Source organism: Eutrema salsugineum, unplaced genomic scaffold (assembly GCF_000478725.1).
Source record: "Eutrema salsugineum unplaced genomic scaffold, Eutsalg1_0 scaffold_6, whole genome shotgun sequence".
NCBI lineage: Eukaryota > Viridiplantae > Streptophyta > Magnoliopsida > Brassicales > Brassicaceae > Eutrema > Eutrema salsugineum.
Window position 1 is genome coordinate 3,718,004 of NW_006256547.1, and position 15,679 is coordinate 3,733,682.

At 32.7% G+C, this 15,679-nt stretch overlaps 2 protein-coding genes across 3 annotated transcripts; both read right to left on the reverse strand.

Moving 5' to 3' along the window:
* Positions 1-2,417: 2,417 nt before the first annotated feature.
* LOC18012174 (ethylene-responsive transcription factor TINY) lies at positions 2,418-3,387 on the reverse strand. Its single transcript, XM_006394768.2, has one exon. It carries the CDS (start codon positions 3,282-3,284, stop codon positions 2,598-2,600), a length of 687 nt encoding a protein of 228 aa, XP_006394830.1. The 5' UTR covers positions 3,285-3,387; the 3' UTR covers positions 2,418-2,597.
* A 7,487-nt stretch (positions 3,388-10,874) lies between these two features.
* LOC18012418 (probable glycosyltransferase At5g03795) lies at positions 10,875-14,090 on the reverse strand. 2 transcript variants are annotated; one of them, XM_024151225.1, is made up of 6 exons: positions 13,850-14,090; positions 12,627-13,282; positions 12,456-12,551; positions 12,230-12,360; positions 11,792-12,143; positions 10,875-11,607 (listed from the first exon to the last, which is right to left on the reverse strand). In XM_024151225.1, the coding sequence occupies exons 2-6, from the start codon at positions 13,260-13,262 to the stop codon at positions 10,939-10,941; spliced, it is 1,884 nt and encodes a 627-aa protein (XP_024006993.1). In that variant the 5' UTR covers positions 13,263-13,282; positions 13,850-14,090; the 3' UTR covers positions 10,875-10,938. The 2 variants fall into 2 exon arrangements, with proteins under 2 accessions (XP_024006993.1, XP_006394832.1); XM_006394770.2 differs by having other exon boundaries at positions 12,456-13,282.
* Between the last annotated feature and the right edge of the window lie 1,589 nt (positions 14,091-15,679).

Consider the following 15,679-nt stretch of genomic DNA (forward strand, 5'->3'; position numbering starts at 1 on the left):
TTATATATATAGATATATGTTATTCTAAAATAAGTCAAAGTTTTTCCTTTTCCTTGACCTTTGACATAATGACATGCATGTTGTTTAATAACAATCTTATTAACATATTTTAACAACATGTTAATTACTATATCATTTGTAACGCAAGAATTTGCAAATTTTCACCTCTTATTCTCTCGTCGGCTCTTCCTGACACCAAGAGTAAAAGCGTCCATGCTTTCTTATTTTGGCATTTGCACCTCCAACTTTTCTAAAAATAGATATTAATATTTTCTATCCACCTAACCCATAAAAGGATATATGTTTATATATTTATCTGATAAATTGAGTTTATAATCATTTATCTAACTTTATACATATAATCAATATTTATATATATACATTGTTTGTTTAGTCTGTATCTTTTTATATAAAAGAGAACAACATAAAGGGATCATAAGATAAATCATAAATCTTTCAGATGTAACACTATATTCGAATTCAAAGCTAACCAAATATCAATTTATTTTTAACCAGATGAAATCAGTTCATCTGGTGTACATATAATGTTTCTCATAATGTAGTATGGTAGAAATGTGCAAATGATTGTATACTATATATATTTGGATAACTGTTCATGTAATTTATCATGATGCCAGATTTTAGAAGTATATAATGTGAATTTTTGAAATAAATTGAATAAACAAGAGTGGAAGTATCCTGTTTCCGACTTGTATAATGTTATAATAGACTTAGAGATTACAAGTTTCCGAAACATGGTACTGTATATGACGGCAAACCTCTGAGGACGACTCAAAATATTGCAGATTTCAAATTTGAGTCATAGGAAATTCTAACACGCATTTTAAGTTTAATGTAATATTGATGATTAACACTATCATATTTGACAAGAAATCATATCAAATGGAGATACGTGTATAAATATATTTGGAATGTCTGGTATATCATCATATTTAGTTTTCTAGAACGTCTATATAATAATAGAAAAAAAGCAACAATACAAATAAACGGCCTTGAGGGTTGCATTTTTCTAAGGTAGTTATTCTTTTAATCACTTTTATTACCTGGACGTTGATTACAAAATTTCCCAACAATCAAAATGTCAGCTTTTTTATAACTTCTTTGATAAAGCTAAGAATTAAATATTGTATTGTCGGGACAAAACATATTAAATTAAGGTTTTGCACATAGTATATACTTTCCTTACTATATCGGACTCCACTATCCAATATCTTTCACAAAGACAATTATTGAGAGAGCACCCTGAAATGGCAAGCAAGATAAAGGTTAAATTTTTTTTTATTTAAAAGTTTATCCCAAAAGTTCATTCTGTTTTTGAAAGGTTATGCTTAATTTTACTCGGGGATATTCAAACTTACTTAATTGCATTTTAGCTATCACTGTTTGCATGGATTTTAATTTTGGCTTAATGTCTGCGTGGTTAGATAATACCACAAGATGACTTTAGTTTCAAATATACTATTACTTTGCAAATTTTTGAAAAATACCACAGCATTTAGGTCTCTGAAGAAGTGTTTCTTGCTTAACAATATTTATTATATATTGCGGGTTTGAATTCTGAAAGTGACAGAACAATAACATTTCCATAAACCATTAAGCTATATATCATTGTTGTCTATTGAAAAGTTAAGTTCTAACTGTACCATTACTTTGTCAAAATTCCAGAAACATTACAAGATTTAGGTTCATGGAGTCAGGAGACATGAACATATTACGTACATCAATTACGTTAATCTTAATTATAGAGAAGAGTGAAAAGTCATTCAATAGATTTCTTTTTCAACCTATGTCTACTCAAGGAAATTGATGGATTGTGACGGATTCTAATTACAGTTAATCATCATCAAAGTTTATAGCCTTTTTTCAACAACAAAAATAAAAGAGACGTAAGATTGTGATAAAAAAAATAAAAAAATAAAGAAATTGGGATCCATTTTGAACCATTCATTACAGCTTTTTTTATTTACACATATTTTAATAAAACTAGCTACTTGTATTACAATATTACAATATTACACTTAGTGCTCGTAAGACATAAAAGATTCGCGTTCATTTGTATTCCTCGCAAAGAAATGCAATGAGTAAAAGTCACATTGTTTTATTAGTACAACACGACTCGAAGGAAGAATTATTCAAGTGTTGGGTATCTTAATTATATATCACCAAATATAAAAATTTAATAAGTACTGATAGTGGAAAAAAAGAGGGAAACAACCACAATTGGTCAGGATTGATTAATGCCGATATATTATTAAGGAAAAAAATTCGCACTGAATAATTTCAAATCAACGACGTATCTTCAAAATCGAAAGGTACGTAGTTTCTATTGGCTACTGGTCTAATATTATTTATTTTCAAAAATTTCCACACTGATTAAAAAAAAAAAGTTATGAGAATTTTGTACAAGTATTCATATATGGAGCTCTCTCTCACTCCCACACACACACACAAATTAAGAAAAGATCGAAGATAAAAAAAAAACCCTAAACGTAACTCACCCCACAAAATAAAGGGTTCACTAAAAAGTGAAAAAAAAGGTAAATAACACAGCATTACTAGGAATTGAAGTAGTTAACTTAATTATTATACAGTCCTTGAAAATCCCAATCTCGTGATAATAAGCCTTCACTGAAACTAGGAATCATCTCATAATCACCTTCTGACCACTGCGGTGGATAAACCCAAAACTCTGCCGAGTCAGAGAATATGAACTCGTTACCGAACTGAGTCGAATCGTCGTAACTCGATCCCAAACTCGGCAGCTGAACAATCTCCCCTAGCTCCTCCGAGCCGGTCGACACGAGAGACTCCAGAGAAGAAGAAGACTGTGAGGACGAAAACGTAAAAGATGATGAAGAAGAACAAGAAGAAGAAGACTGTGAAGTGGTCTTGATGATCTTCATGTGTGCGGCTTTGAGAGCAGCGGCTTGGATGTCTTGAGGACTGAGAGAGCTTGGTCGTGGGAAAGAACCGGCGAGGTCAGGGAAATTGAGTATCGCGGAGGTTCCTTTTATGCTAAGAGCAGCTACGTCGTGTGCACGCGCCGCCATCTCCGGCGAAGGAAACGTTCCAAGCCATATACGAGATTTCTTCCTCGGCTCGCGTATCTCCGACACCCATTTTCCCCAGCTCCTCTTCCGAACTCCACGGTAAACCGGATGCTTACCGGAATCTCTAACCGGTTTCGTCTTATCTCCCTTGCTTTCTTGACTCTCCGATGAGATAGTCGCCGAGTTCTTGGACGTACTCTCTAGAGCTATCATTGGTGATCTTTACTTTTAAGAATGGCACATTAACTAATTGTGTTTTTTTTTTTTTTTCTTGGTTTGATTTGAAGGTTTTGAAGGTTTTGGGTAGTAAAAAAGAATGATGTTATAGAAGAACGTTTGAGTATTCGATAAAAAAAAATTATTATGTGTTGGGAATGAGTTTAATGAAGGAAAGTGAGAGACAGAGTTTGATGGGTATTTGTCTACATTTCTCAATCACTAGTCCCTTATTTATATGCAACAATTGTTTTGGGGAAGGAGGTGGGGGTGTGGTAGAGGTAAAGGGAGATATGGGACAAATATTGCGCTAAGTCTTAGTGAGTAAAAGATAAAAGGACCCACAGGCTAAATTTGGTTTTGATGCTCTTAAAAGACCCGTACAATATTTTTATTAATGATCATGACAATAGCATAAATCCATATTTGTCTTTAACAATAAAAAGGAAATCTCCATATGTTTGCTTGTTTCTTCCGTTTTTTGTGTTTGTTTAGTACTGAGAGAGTGAGAGATATGTTTTATTGGGGGATTTTATGTTTACTGTTGGGCCAAATAATACTGTTTGATCTAAATTAAGATGATGAGATAGTCATGATGAATGAATGATAAACTACCTACTTTTACATTTTCATGCTACTAGCTTTTATTATTATTTACGCATAATTAAGTCTTCACATGTTAATGTTATTTAAAAGTAATAACTTGATAAATACTCTTTTATGTAGAAAGAGTCTCGTTTTAGATATAATTTGTGTGGTTGCAAAAATATTTTTTGCTTTAACAAAAACAATACGTCATTATCAGTTAGAATCATACTTTCATAATTTTATGATTATTCATTTAGAAATCCTGTTTATTTAATGTGGTTCTGTTGTTTTACCAGTACACTAATATGCTGTTTTATTACTGAGCCATAATGCTTTTTTTTATTTTTGAAAAAGATTGTTATTTAATATTAAATAGATTTTGAAGAAAAAAAGAAGTCAGAACTAATGCAATTACGTAAAAGAGTAGGATCTAACATATAATTAATAATCTATTTCTGGCTCCTCAAAGCAAAAAAAAATTATATATGTATTGTTCTCTTTAGAATAACTGTTAATATAGAAATAATAAAAGTCCCCTTTAGAATTCAAGACAAAATCTACAATAATAACGAGATAAATTATTAATTTTGTTGCATTGCCGACTGAATAAATCTTTTATTATAATACATGCCGCGACTTTTTATAACTATTTTATTAATTTTCTTCTTCGTGTTGAAAATGGTGTGTCAACTGTTTTTAGTTATTTTAAGTTTTCAACTCAAATTTACTGTTCAATTATCCCTTATCGATATCTCAATGCATCATCATGTTTGTAACTACAGAAACATTATCTGTATATAAAAGTTCAATACCATTTTTGGAAGTATATATATTTTTGTATGTGCATGCATATGAGGTTCCTCTTAGATACAATAAAGAGGATTCAGATGAATTTTAAGTTGAAAACTTAGAATATATTCGAGATGTAAGCTGTAAAGTCTTAGAGATTTCCAAATGCACGTTTTCATCCAAGGGATCCTTGCATCTTTTATTCCGTTTGGCCGACCAATCCAAACAGAGAAATTACATAGATTGTGTTATAAGTCGTAAACATGTATTGCATTGTAAGGATATAAAACTAAAAATTGAACATAAACAGTTTATATTATTGTAGTCAATTGGTTGACTATCTCTGCTTTTTTTTCTAATGATTTTGGCGGTTGATTCTGGTGTGTAGAATTAGCATCCATGTAAACCTAATTGATTAATATTGAAATTATAGAATATACACGTTCTCTTATTAATTATCTAACAGGAGGGTTAGAACCGAAAATCAAATAGTTCAAAATAAACCTTTTTCACTCATGTGAAATCAAATCTCTAAACTTTGCTCGTGGGTCGTGGCAGGGGTTAGCTTTGAGAATAATTCCAATTATGACAACTTATTCGATTTTTCCATAAGTCGTTGTTCAAAGTATCTCGAAATATTTTATTCTGTATAAATTTATATTTTTTAGAACTAGTCTAACACAAACATCCAAATTAAAGACAGATTTTAGCTAGCTAAATAATTTTTTAAAAAAGGTTAGTTACAAATTTGAATATGAACATATATACTAATTCAAGTAGCAGCAACGAACGACGTTTTGCGTTCCTTAACCACATGTTCAATATGCATACATGCATTTTAAATTTGCTCTTGATACTTCTATTATAAACAAAATATTCACAATATATATGGTTGTGGCAAGTAGCAATCAAAGTTCTGTAAGTTGTTACTCATTTGATGGATCAAATCGGCATGTTAATATTGTCTACTATATATTGATGGTTCTATACTAAGTCTTTTAAAAAGATAACTTTATAAAGTCGTTAAATCTTCTAGAGTTCTAGTTATATTATCCTAAATTTTGTACCGGTAATATTAAGAGATCGATTACACACAAGAAATAGTTGTCAAACACAAAAGTTGGTCAACGTATCGAATAAGGTTAAACCAGAACGGTAGGTGGGTGTGAAAGAAAAAAGTCTAAAACTAAGGTAAACAAATTGGGGACACAATTAATGTCCAGATTCTTTCAGACCAGAAAATAGAGAGTTAATGTTCAGATTATAAGAATTTATTTTGTGTTCTCCACGTACCGTACTATCTAGAAATGGATGGGAAAGGAGCTATTTATTAAGGATGCGATATCTTTGGTAAATTTTATGTATATATAAAGAGAGTTCAATTAAACATCTAATTTTCTAGCTAGCTATTCTTGTGTTCTAATTAGTTATTAGACAAAACCTTAACATGCTAGATCTCTCTGTAACTAGAGATCCATGTGGAGCAGTGTTCGTAATTCCTATTAAAAACGTAATTATTTCTCTTTCTACTTCACCTCCTAGTTGGTGACCATAGTTTTACGATAATACTTATATCTCGATAGTCGATACTATGAAACCCTAACTAAATGTCTGAAAACATGATTTTCAAGGAAAAAAAAGAGGAAGTTCAATCCATCAAATCAAAGCAGAATAAAAGTAAATCTTCTTTTTTTTGTTATCTTTTTTTTCGAAAACAAAACTAAAATCTTCTTAACCAACTAGAGACATTCAGTAGTTCGTTAGACTCATGTTGCATGCTCTACGAACCCAATAGAATGAAAATACTAACCAAATTTTCATATCGAATCATTCCAACTCCTAACTATCTTTAGTATTTAGAGGGAATAGACAAGTATTGTTGTGGATGAATTTTCAGCTTTTAGATAAGATAAATCACATATCGACATGTGGATGAGTGAGTCACCACTTTTCCGGCCGGGCTCTCTCGGAGCTATTAAATAGAGTATGTGACGTCGCTTTATACATTCAGGTTTTGAGATAAGTTTTCTGTTGTGAAATTGCATATGATCGAGGAACAAGGAAAAACATGAATTCATATTAAATTTTGAAAATATTTTGTGTGGATTAAGAATTTGTAATTATTTTTTATAGTAATTTTGTAAATAATATTTATGATCCACATATATATATATATATAGCCTCAAAATCTGATACAAATAGAAATAGGAAATACGTTTTATTTATAATCTTAATTATTGTGTGTAATATCGTATCACGGAGTCTGTGGCTCCCGTACCCCTGCCAAAAACGAACCTTGGCCTAAAGTTATTTTTTGTCTTTGGGCGTGAACCCCACTCGAATTCATAGTTTTCTGGTTTAATCTTATAAGAAAGGCTTGTAATAGTATATTCCAAAATTTAAGTAACTCTTTCAGTGTTTCTAAACTCCTAATAATATTGACTACTCAAGCGTACATGTTCATTAAATAAAAATCTTACAAAATGCATCAAATTGCGAACATGCTAAATCTAAAGATACAAAATAAGATCGTGTAACGTAAGTCGATTCTAAAGTAATTATACTACATTGCTTGTTTCTGATATGAATCGTTAGCTTTCCGTGTTTGTTTTTGCCATTTTTAGAATATGTTGTGTTTAAAGAATACCTAAAATTTATTCAGTTTTTAAAAGTGAGGCTATTAGATTGCATTTTGATTATAATTTTACCTTTTGACTAGATAACAGATAATTCTGGAAATATATAATAATGAGAAGAGAATTTACGACAAAAATATGTGAATGAAAGAAGGACTAAAAAAAGAGAAAAAGGCAATTTTTGTGTCGACGGGAGAAAAAGGCTTATCGATTGGAGAACATTGGAAAAAGAACCAAGTTGTATGATTATAATTGGGAAACAAAAAAGTGGTCCAAGAGACATCTTGAAATCAATGTAGGACATGCCCATAAGTTTTTGCTTTTATTAGACTTGGGAGAGTCTGAGGACGTAGTCAACGAAAGGCGCGTATGGCTGTCGTTTTGGACCCACTCATACAATTACACGCAAATTTGCATGCAACAGTATAACTCAATTATTGCAATTTGTCGACATTGTTCTACAGGAATTCACCGACCGATGTTATTATCATTATTTTTCGATAGTATTCTATATGGAAGAACAAGAGACCATTATAATCCAAAGGATTAAATTTCATTTGGCGTTTGTTATTAGAGTGTACGTGTCAATTGTGGATAAGAGAGTTTGTTAAAACAAGTTAGTTAAAGGTAATCTTAACATTTCGACCAAAAAAAATGTTATTTAAAGGTTGTTACCGTCTTAACTCTTAAGCTTATGCTAAAGTCTATACAAGAGTTGTAAACACTTGATTTAGATTTAATGAGAAAATCAGTTCACAAAGTTCCAATATTTGTAGTAAATTTTCTAGCCTTTTTTTTGTAAAAACTTTTCTAGTCTTGATTAATCATCTCAGGATATTATGCATTATTCTATTTGTTTCAAATAATGTTGGTTTTTTATATTTTTCACTTTATTTTTTTTTTTCACTTTTTGCCATGGAACCAAGATTTTAGGTTGATCAATTGTGTAAACAATTTGTAACACCTAAATTTTTCATTTTCAATTAAATATTTACAATTTAGCAAAAAAAAAAAAATATATATATATATATATTTCACGTGATTTAAAAAAACAATATATATTATGCTCTTACAAAATAAGTTTGGCACTTAAATTTCTACCATATGTACTTGCACTTAAATCATAGAATGACACTTACAAATCTTTAGCATCAAATTACTTTTAATTTGAAAGAGATGGAATTCGTTTTGCATCAACGTACGTACCTTAATCATTTCTACAAAAGTCACTAACTATTACAATAGTTTTTAGAGTTAGAGGCAGAACACACAAAAATGACTAATTGTTGACCATATTATCAATCGATGAGCAGTTTCATTTATGTTTCTACGAAATTATTAAAATTTGGACCATCAATGTCTAAATCTGGTAGTACTGGATTGCTTCTTAAAATATTATGTGGATGTCTGAGTGGATCTTTTTGAAATGACAAGTGGTGTCTCTATGGTTGATTGTGGAAATAAGTGATAACGACTGAGCATTACCTTTCACAATATACAACCAATTAGCAGTAAAGACATCATATCGATTGTAGCTTCTAAGTAATGTTTGAATTTCAGTCTGCAATGATAATTTGGAAGAAAAAAAAGGAAAGAAAACTGTTTTTCCAATGCATAAGTCATAACTAGTATATACACAAGCATATACAATAATCTTGGAAGGAACCATCAAAATTATACCTAACTCCAGTTTTCAGTGACGATAATCCAATTGGCGAGTTACAATCGATCATGCTAATTTGAAAAAACTTAACAAGATAGTATCTTCTCATGTTCTCTTAAAAACTAAGTTTCCTTACTTATAGTGCTACTCTAAAAAAATTTCTTCAAGATGCCAAAACTGGTGGTTAAAGCAATTTCTTGGCAAAATGTTTATTGGAAAATTTATTTTTAAATGTATTAAATCAGATTTGCCATAACAATACAGTTAATCATGAGTTTTTTGCCACTCGGTGACAAATATACTTCCTGGTTCCTGCCAATTAAATATTTTATTTTTTGTACATATTAAAAATGATAAAGCAGTACAATGTTGTTGTTGCCAAATTATTTTGGCTCGTCTATTGGTCTAAATATTTATCTGTTAATAATGAAGCGGGAAACTGTCACCTTCTTAAGTTCTGGAACCAAAAAGGGTTAGTTATTGGCTTTTAGTAGTTTTTTATATCGCAAAGTTCGGCCATCGGTTTGGTGGATTTGGAAACAACCTTTAGTTAATTCTTTTTTTGGAGTATCTTTTTAATAAAATCAAAAACCATGTGGTAAGCGGTAACAATTTGATAAATTGATGAATTTAAACAAGGCGTTTCATATAATACGTCAAATGTTATTGAAGATTCGTATAGAGCAGCATACGAAATATCGAAAACACAACATGACCATTATCATTGCCAAATGAAATTTAGTTTGTTATTCTTTTTTTTGTTTTCCCCAAAGTATTGCGTTTGGTGGATGAGTTTGATTAGCCTATTATATTCATTTATAATATGATGCTTCAATGTTTTCTTTTGGTCAAAAAGTATAATTCTTCAGTTATATTCCTAATTTTACGGTTAAGATTCCCGTTGTGAATGATGAGCAGACAAAATGTAGCTGCAGTGTACTGTGGTGAAGTTCTACAGTCACGAGTAGTACTTCATACTATTCAATATTGTATTTTATGCGGTGAGCTGTTACGAAAAATTATTTTATGCGATGCAGTTTTATTACGGTTGATTAAGTTTATTTTTTTTTTGTAATACTTTGCGAACTGTTTTTGAACCTTATGTCAACCATTCAAAAATATGATGGTTTATAGGGCAGTTTACAAAGACTGTATTAAAAAAAATTATATTAAAAATTGAGTAAAATGTGACTTCAATTTCATAAGTATTGTGAATAAATTACCTAAAAGTAAATATCGTATTTATTGATCACCCTTCAACCCTATACTGTACATCTTTTTCCTAGTTCGTTTTGTTCCACGCTGTGTTGTATATAAACATAAATATATTTCTATATATATCATATACCGATATACGTGTGGTAAAAAGTTAAAAAAAATACTGAAAAGTTGGAAATGATTGGGTGTATGTAAGAGACAGACAAAACATATGAAAAAGAAACATGTCTCCAATAACGTCAAACATCACCATCTCCATTTATTGCCCTCTTCACTGTTTATAAATTTTCCCAAGAAAGGTTATAGGAAGATAACTCCAGATAAATTCTAGAGACTGAGATTGGTTTTCTGAACATGGCAGTTTCAGTTCTGCTCCTTATTTTGCTCTCACATGCGTCTGCTCGGCTCCAGTGATTGAAAATAAACCACATACTGCTCATTAATTAGACATACCGCCGGTTCAGTCTACTCAATCAAAGCCGCTCAAATCCGGATTCACATTCACATGGTCAATGTAAAAAATAAATAACATGTCCATGTAACAAATAAATAATCTACTACTATTGCATATACTGATCTAGCTACTACATAGTTCACACAAGAGTTAAAGATTTCGAGAATAATCGGCATCAAGAAAACTAGATTGTCAACAAAAAATTGAGGCCACTTGGATTTGTGATATGGTTTTTTGACTTTTTGTAACTGAGTATCCTCAGAAAATTTATCTGTAAAAAATGTACAATGAATTGTTGAGCCTCTAAACAGAAACCTGGAAAACTCGGTTAAACCAAACCGAATGAAGAATCATATGAAACATATCAAACTTCTCTGGCTTCACATGCCAAAGAAAATGCTTCTGCACTTTCTTCACCCTCATCTGCATTTGCTTGTACCGACGTTCCGATATCGACATCAGGATCTTCTTCAGATTCGGTATATCTTTCTCCGGCACAAAAAGCGCGAACGATTCCCAATTCAAAACCTCGAAAAAGGGCGGCACAAAGTTATCAGATATAATAACCGGAACACAATCATAGAAAATGGCCTCAACGACTCTCGGGCTGTTCACTTCATAGCCTTTGGCGCAAATGCAGTACTTGCTAGTCTTCATGAACTGAAGGTAGTTCTTGTTTCCTTTAGTCCTCGGAAGTTTCCCGAAGATTTTCAAGTCGGGATCTTTGTTGTTTCCCCAGTAAGAGAGGAGGATTGGTCTGAGATACCCATGTTCGGGTTTTCCAGCAAAGAAAGCAAGTATTGGCCTTTGTGACGCAGATTTTCCACCGAGGCTACTTAGTGGTTTCTTAGGATCTCTGACGAATGTCTCAGGTAAAGATGTGTCTTTTCCAAAGACGAAGCCTTCTTTGACATCAGAGTTGCACAAAGCCCTTATACTTTTCGAGAAGTGCTTACGCGTCTCAGATGGAGCCTGAAAACATTCACAAAATGATCTCAAAGATCACATCTTGACAACTTCATAAAGAAATGTCACAAAAGACCATACATTTCAGAAAAAATGATCTCAAAGATCGCATCTTTATAAAATGATCTCAATGATTGCATCCATAGAGAAACCATAAAGATTCCCATGACAAAAGGGGAGAAGAGATTACCCAGTCATGGCAGGCGGCAAGGAAATGATCGGCTCCGGAAGTTCGATTCCAAAAAGGGTATTTAACGGAAATGAAGTCTATGTAGTCTTTTAGATACTGAATGAGATTTCGGTGACTGTGAGAGTCCTGTACATATAGAGTCACCTCGAGCATACGGGAACTAAAGGGTAAATAGAAAAGATGAGCTTTTGAAGGGTCCTTTGTGACAAATTTGTTGTTGTTGGATTCAATAAGTTTCATAAACCAGCCTTCCGATGCATAAATCCCTCTGAGCATTGGACTGTGCATTATAGGCCTATCTCCTTCTTTGTAAACATAAACCTTCAACATCTTCTCCATCAACTCATAGCTCCTGAGGAACTCAACATCAGCTCAAATCAGTATGATCAGTATAAACGAGCTTTGAGGCAGCTTCAAGAAAGAAAAACAACAACTCACCGTTTGAAGATGGAAACATTGCGATAGAGAGGAGCATAGAGGAGAGGGTCTTTGTCATCGATCGGTGCATTCTCTATCTCATATCTTGCTTGTAAAAGCTCCAGGTCAGGTTTAGTAACCCATTTTGGTTTCTGAAAAGCACAAAAAAACAAGAAGATGAAACAGTTTTGCTATTATTACTCTTTTTAATGCAAGAATGTATCATATCAAGATCATGATTGAGAACCTTTGCTAAGCGATTATGGGAAATACGGTTTTCACGCAACTTCTTGCTCATCTCGGATATTGACATCACTCCAGAATCAGGCATTTTCCCGTTCTCCTTTAAGTCAGGAACAAATCTCACAACAGGAGAAGCATCACCAACTGCTTTTTTAGTAGGATTCTTTTTTGGTACCTGGCTAGTGGTAGCGTTTTCCTTAACCGGAGATGGGCTTAAACCAGGTAATAAAGCAGGGGCCTCTACACTAGCAACAGGTGTTGTTGCATTTTTCTTTAAGCCAGGTGATACAGCCGGGGCCTCTGCGTAAGCGGCAGGCGCGGTTGCGTTTTCCTTTACGGGAGATGGGTTTAAACCAGGTAATGCATCCGCCGGGGCCTCTGCGTTATGAGCGGTTGCGTTTTCCTTAACCGAAGATGGAGTGAAACCAGGTAATGAAACCGGGGCCTCTGCTCTAGCGTTATGCGCGGTTGCGTTTGGCAATGCAGAGGGAGCAGTCGCATTTCCTCTGCTATCAAATATCTGATCAACCTCAACTTCTTCCTCATCTCCCTCGGAATTTGTCAAAGTTGAATTCTTTTGGGAAAAGCTCGGCGCCATGGCGGGAGTTAAGTTACCATTGTGATGCTCACCGTCTCCTAAGAGAGAAGTTGAGTTTCTTGAAAAGGGAATCTTGGTGGAAGAGAAGAGGGAGGAGATAGCGTATGGTAGCTCGATGTATTGAAAGGTGACGATGAGAGCAAATGTGAGTCCCAATAGCCATAGAAGCCGTCTGCTTTCTACTTTCCAAAGCCATGGAAGCTCATGCCTCATCTTCAGGCCCTGAAAATCACCTGTCCCACTCAGAAGTATCAATCTTTGTGATCAAGAAATCATGTGGATCAATCTACTATGGTCAACGCCTGAACCCAGTTCATCAAATTCGATTGAAAACACACAATTTTTGTTTCTTTTTGGTGAATTCCAGAGCAATTTACAGAGAAAAGTCCAGGAATTCGGAGCGTTGTTACTCAAAAGTATCAATCTTTAAGAACAACAATCATAATTCCATTTGATTCTGCAATCTGGTATGGTCAACGCTTTTAAAAATTCCATTAAAGTTGTAAATTTCAGAGCTCAAAATGACGCAGTTTACTGGAAAACAAAAAAAAAAATCCTAGGAAACCCAAGTGTTGTCAACAAACAATTTTCAAAGACTTCTTTTCTTTGTTCTTTGTAATCATGTCTCTTGAATTACCATCCGAATCATTATTTTGGCTTTTCATCTTTTTAGAAAACATCATTGCATGCAATATGTTAAAGCTGATACATATGATTATCTAATAATTTTATGCTCTGCCTCACCAAGAACAGAGAAATATAAATATTGAAAGAGAGAGAGAATCTGGAAAGAAACTTACAAGTTGAGAAGTCGATCGGAAGTCAAACAAAGATCAAAAGAGACATATGAAGCGCTGATGATTGAAAACTGATCGGCTTCTGGTCACCACAATACTCTACCGACAAACAATGAACCAACGAAAGACGCAAGAGATGAATAAGTTTCTCGAGAAAATATATTCTTGACAGATTTTCTTCCTTATGTGTCTCGTAACTATGCTGGTTCGTTGTTTACGATAAACCCAACGGACCCTTTGGAATCAAGAACCCATTAGATATTAAGCAAAAAGAAAGGGTACTTTCGGAACTGGAGTTTGAGCCGCCACGCTTTGCTTCTTTCACAGAAAGATTCTTCTTTCTCTTTTACTTTTCTCTGATGTCAGAGTTTCACGATTCTTAGTCATCCACGAAGATACAAACTTTAAATTAAGACGGAGAAAAAACGTTTACTGGAGTTAAACAGATTGGTTGTATCTTTCTGGACTCCATTTACCCTAATTTCATTCAATTTTAATTGAAATGGTTACACTGATAAATTGAATCCAATAATGTAGTTTGACTCGGTTTAGTACTGTTAAATACTTAAATATACTCCCTCTGTTTAGAATTATTTGATGTTTAAGGTTTTTGCACACAGTTTAAGGATTCATTTAATTTTTATTTTTCCTATACTAAAAATATTATTTATAATTCATTTAAATATCATTCAGCCAATAAAAAAACAATCTGCAGAATATAAAAGGTCAAAAACTATAAAAATTCATTAAATTTTGCATTGAAAAGTGAGAACATCAAATAATTCTGAACAAAAAAAACCTTCTAAAACATCAAATAATTCTGAACAGAGGGAGTATCAATTAGAACTTAGCTAAACCCAATCGGGTCCAAACCAAAAATACAAATCTTCTTTACAATATGTACAATAAATTCAAGTTACACGGTATCTAACCATACAATTCTTTTTTTTCGACGAAATATGATATGGCATTAATAAGAACTGATTGAACATAGCAAGGTCCTTTAACCATACAATTCAATTATAGAAAAAATGATCAAATTGAAGAAAACCGAACCGAATTGGACCAAAGTATTGCCAATATTATGTTTCACTTCTCGGTTTAGTAATGGTCACCGTACCAATAAAAAACAGAAAAGTGAAATAAATATATGGACAAAAGTACCCTTAACATCTTTAGACTCATAGTACTATAATACTATTATCGAGAGTGACACGACACACACATGCATTGAAATCGTTGACATAAAAACCTCCCATGACCACGAAGGTCTTCAGATCATTATTAAATTAGTTTTTGAGAAAAAATGAGATTAAAAACTTATTCTAGAAACTTTGGTGTTATAGGTGTGCAATGGAAAGACCCACATGAATTTCAAAAAAAACAAAAAAATCAATTGAGGTAGAAAAAAAAACAAAACTATCTCTCTATTTTTTAACGAATGCAATCAAACCACATGTCGGAAGAAATCAGTGAAAACGTCCCCAAATATGAGACGTCTCGACCAAATAAGAGATGCTGTATGATTTAAAAATTAATAAGTCTCTGCTAAAAACGATCTGAAAAGCGCATTAAAGATGTTCTAAACCCTTGCAAGGTTCCTTGCATGTTGCGGCAGCAATTAATATTTTTCTTCAAAATTTCATCGAGATACGTAAATTGTAAATTGATTGTCTAGGGACAAAAATAAATTACCAGGATAGTGAATGAAATACAATAAATTTTTTACAAATTTCATTTTCACAAAATAAATGAAATGGTAGTTTGGAAAAGAGATAGAGATAGTTTCCCGATAAATCAAAGTGCACGACGAATTAAATACTATATGTAAAT

Bases quoted from the DNA above. Each gene is read 5' to 3' on its own strand.
- LOC18012418 (XM_006394770.2), bottom strand. From the start codon at position 13,262: ATGAGGCATGAGCTTCCATGGCTTTGGAAAGTAGAAAGCAGACGGCTT. The intron at 12,361-12,455 runs GTTCTCAATCAT...TGTGCTTTTCAG, and splicing joins CCCATAATCGCTTAGCAAAG to AAACCAAAATGGGTTACTAA. The intron at 11,608-11,791 runs GTAATCTCTTCT...GAATGTTTTCAG, and splicing joins TTGCCGCCTGCCATGACTGG to GCTCCATCTGAGACGCGTAA.
- LOC18012174 (XM_006394768.2), bottom strand. From the start codon at position 3,284: ATGATAGCTCTAGAGAGTACGTCCAAGAACTCGGCGACTATCTCATCG.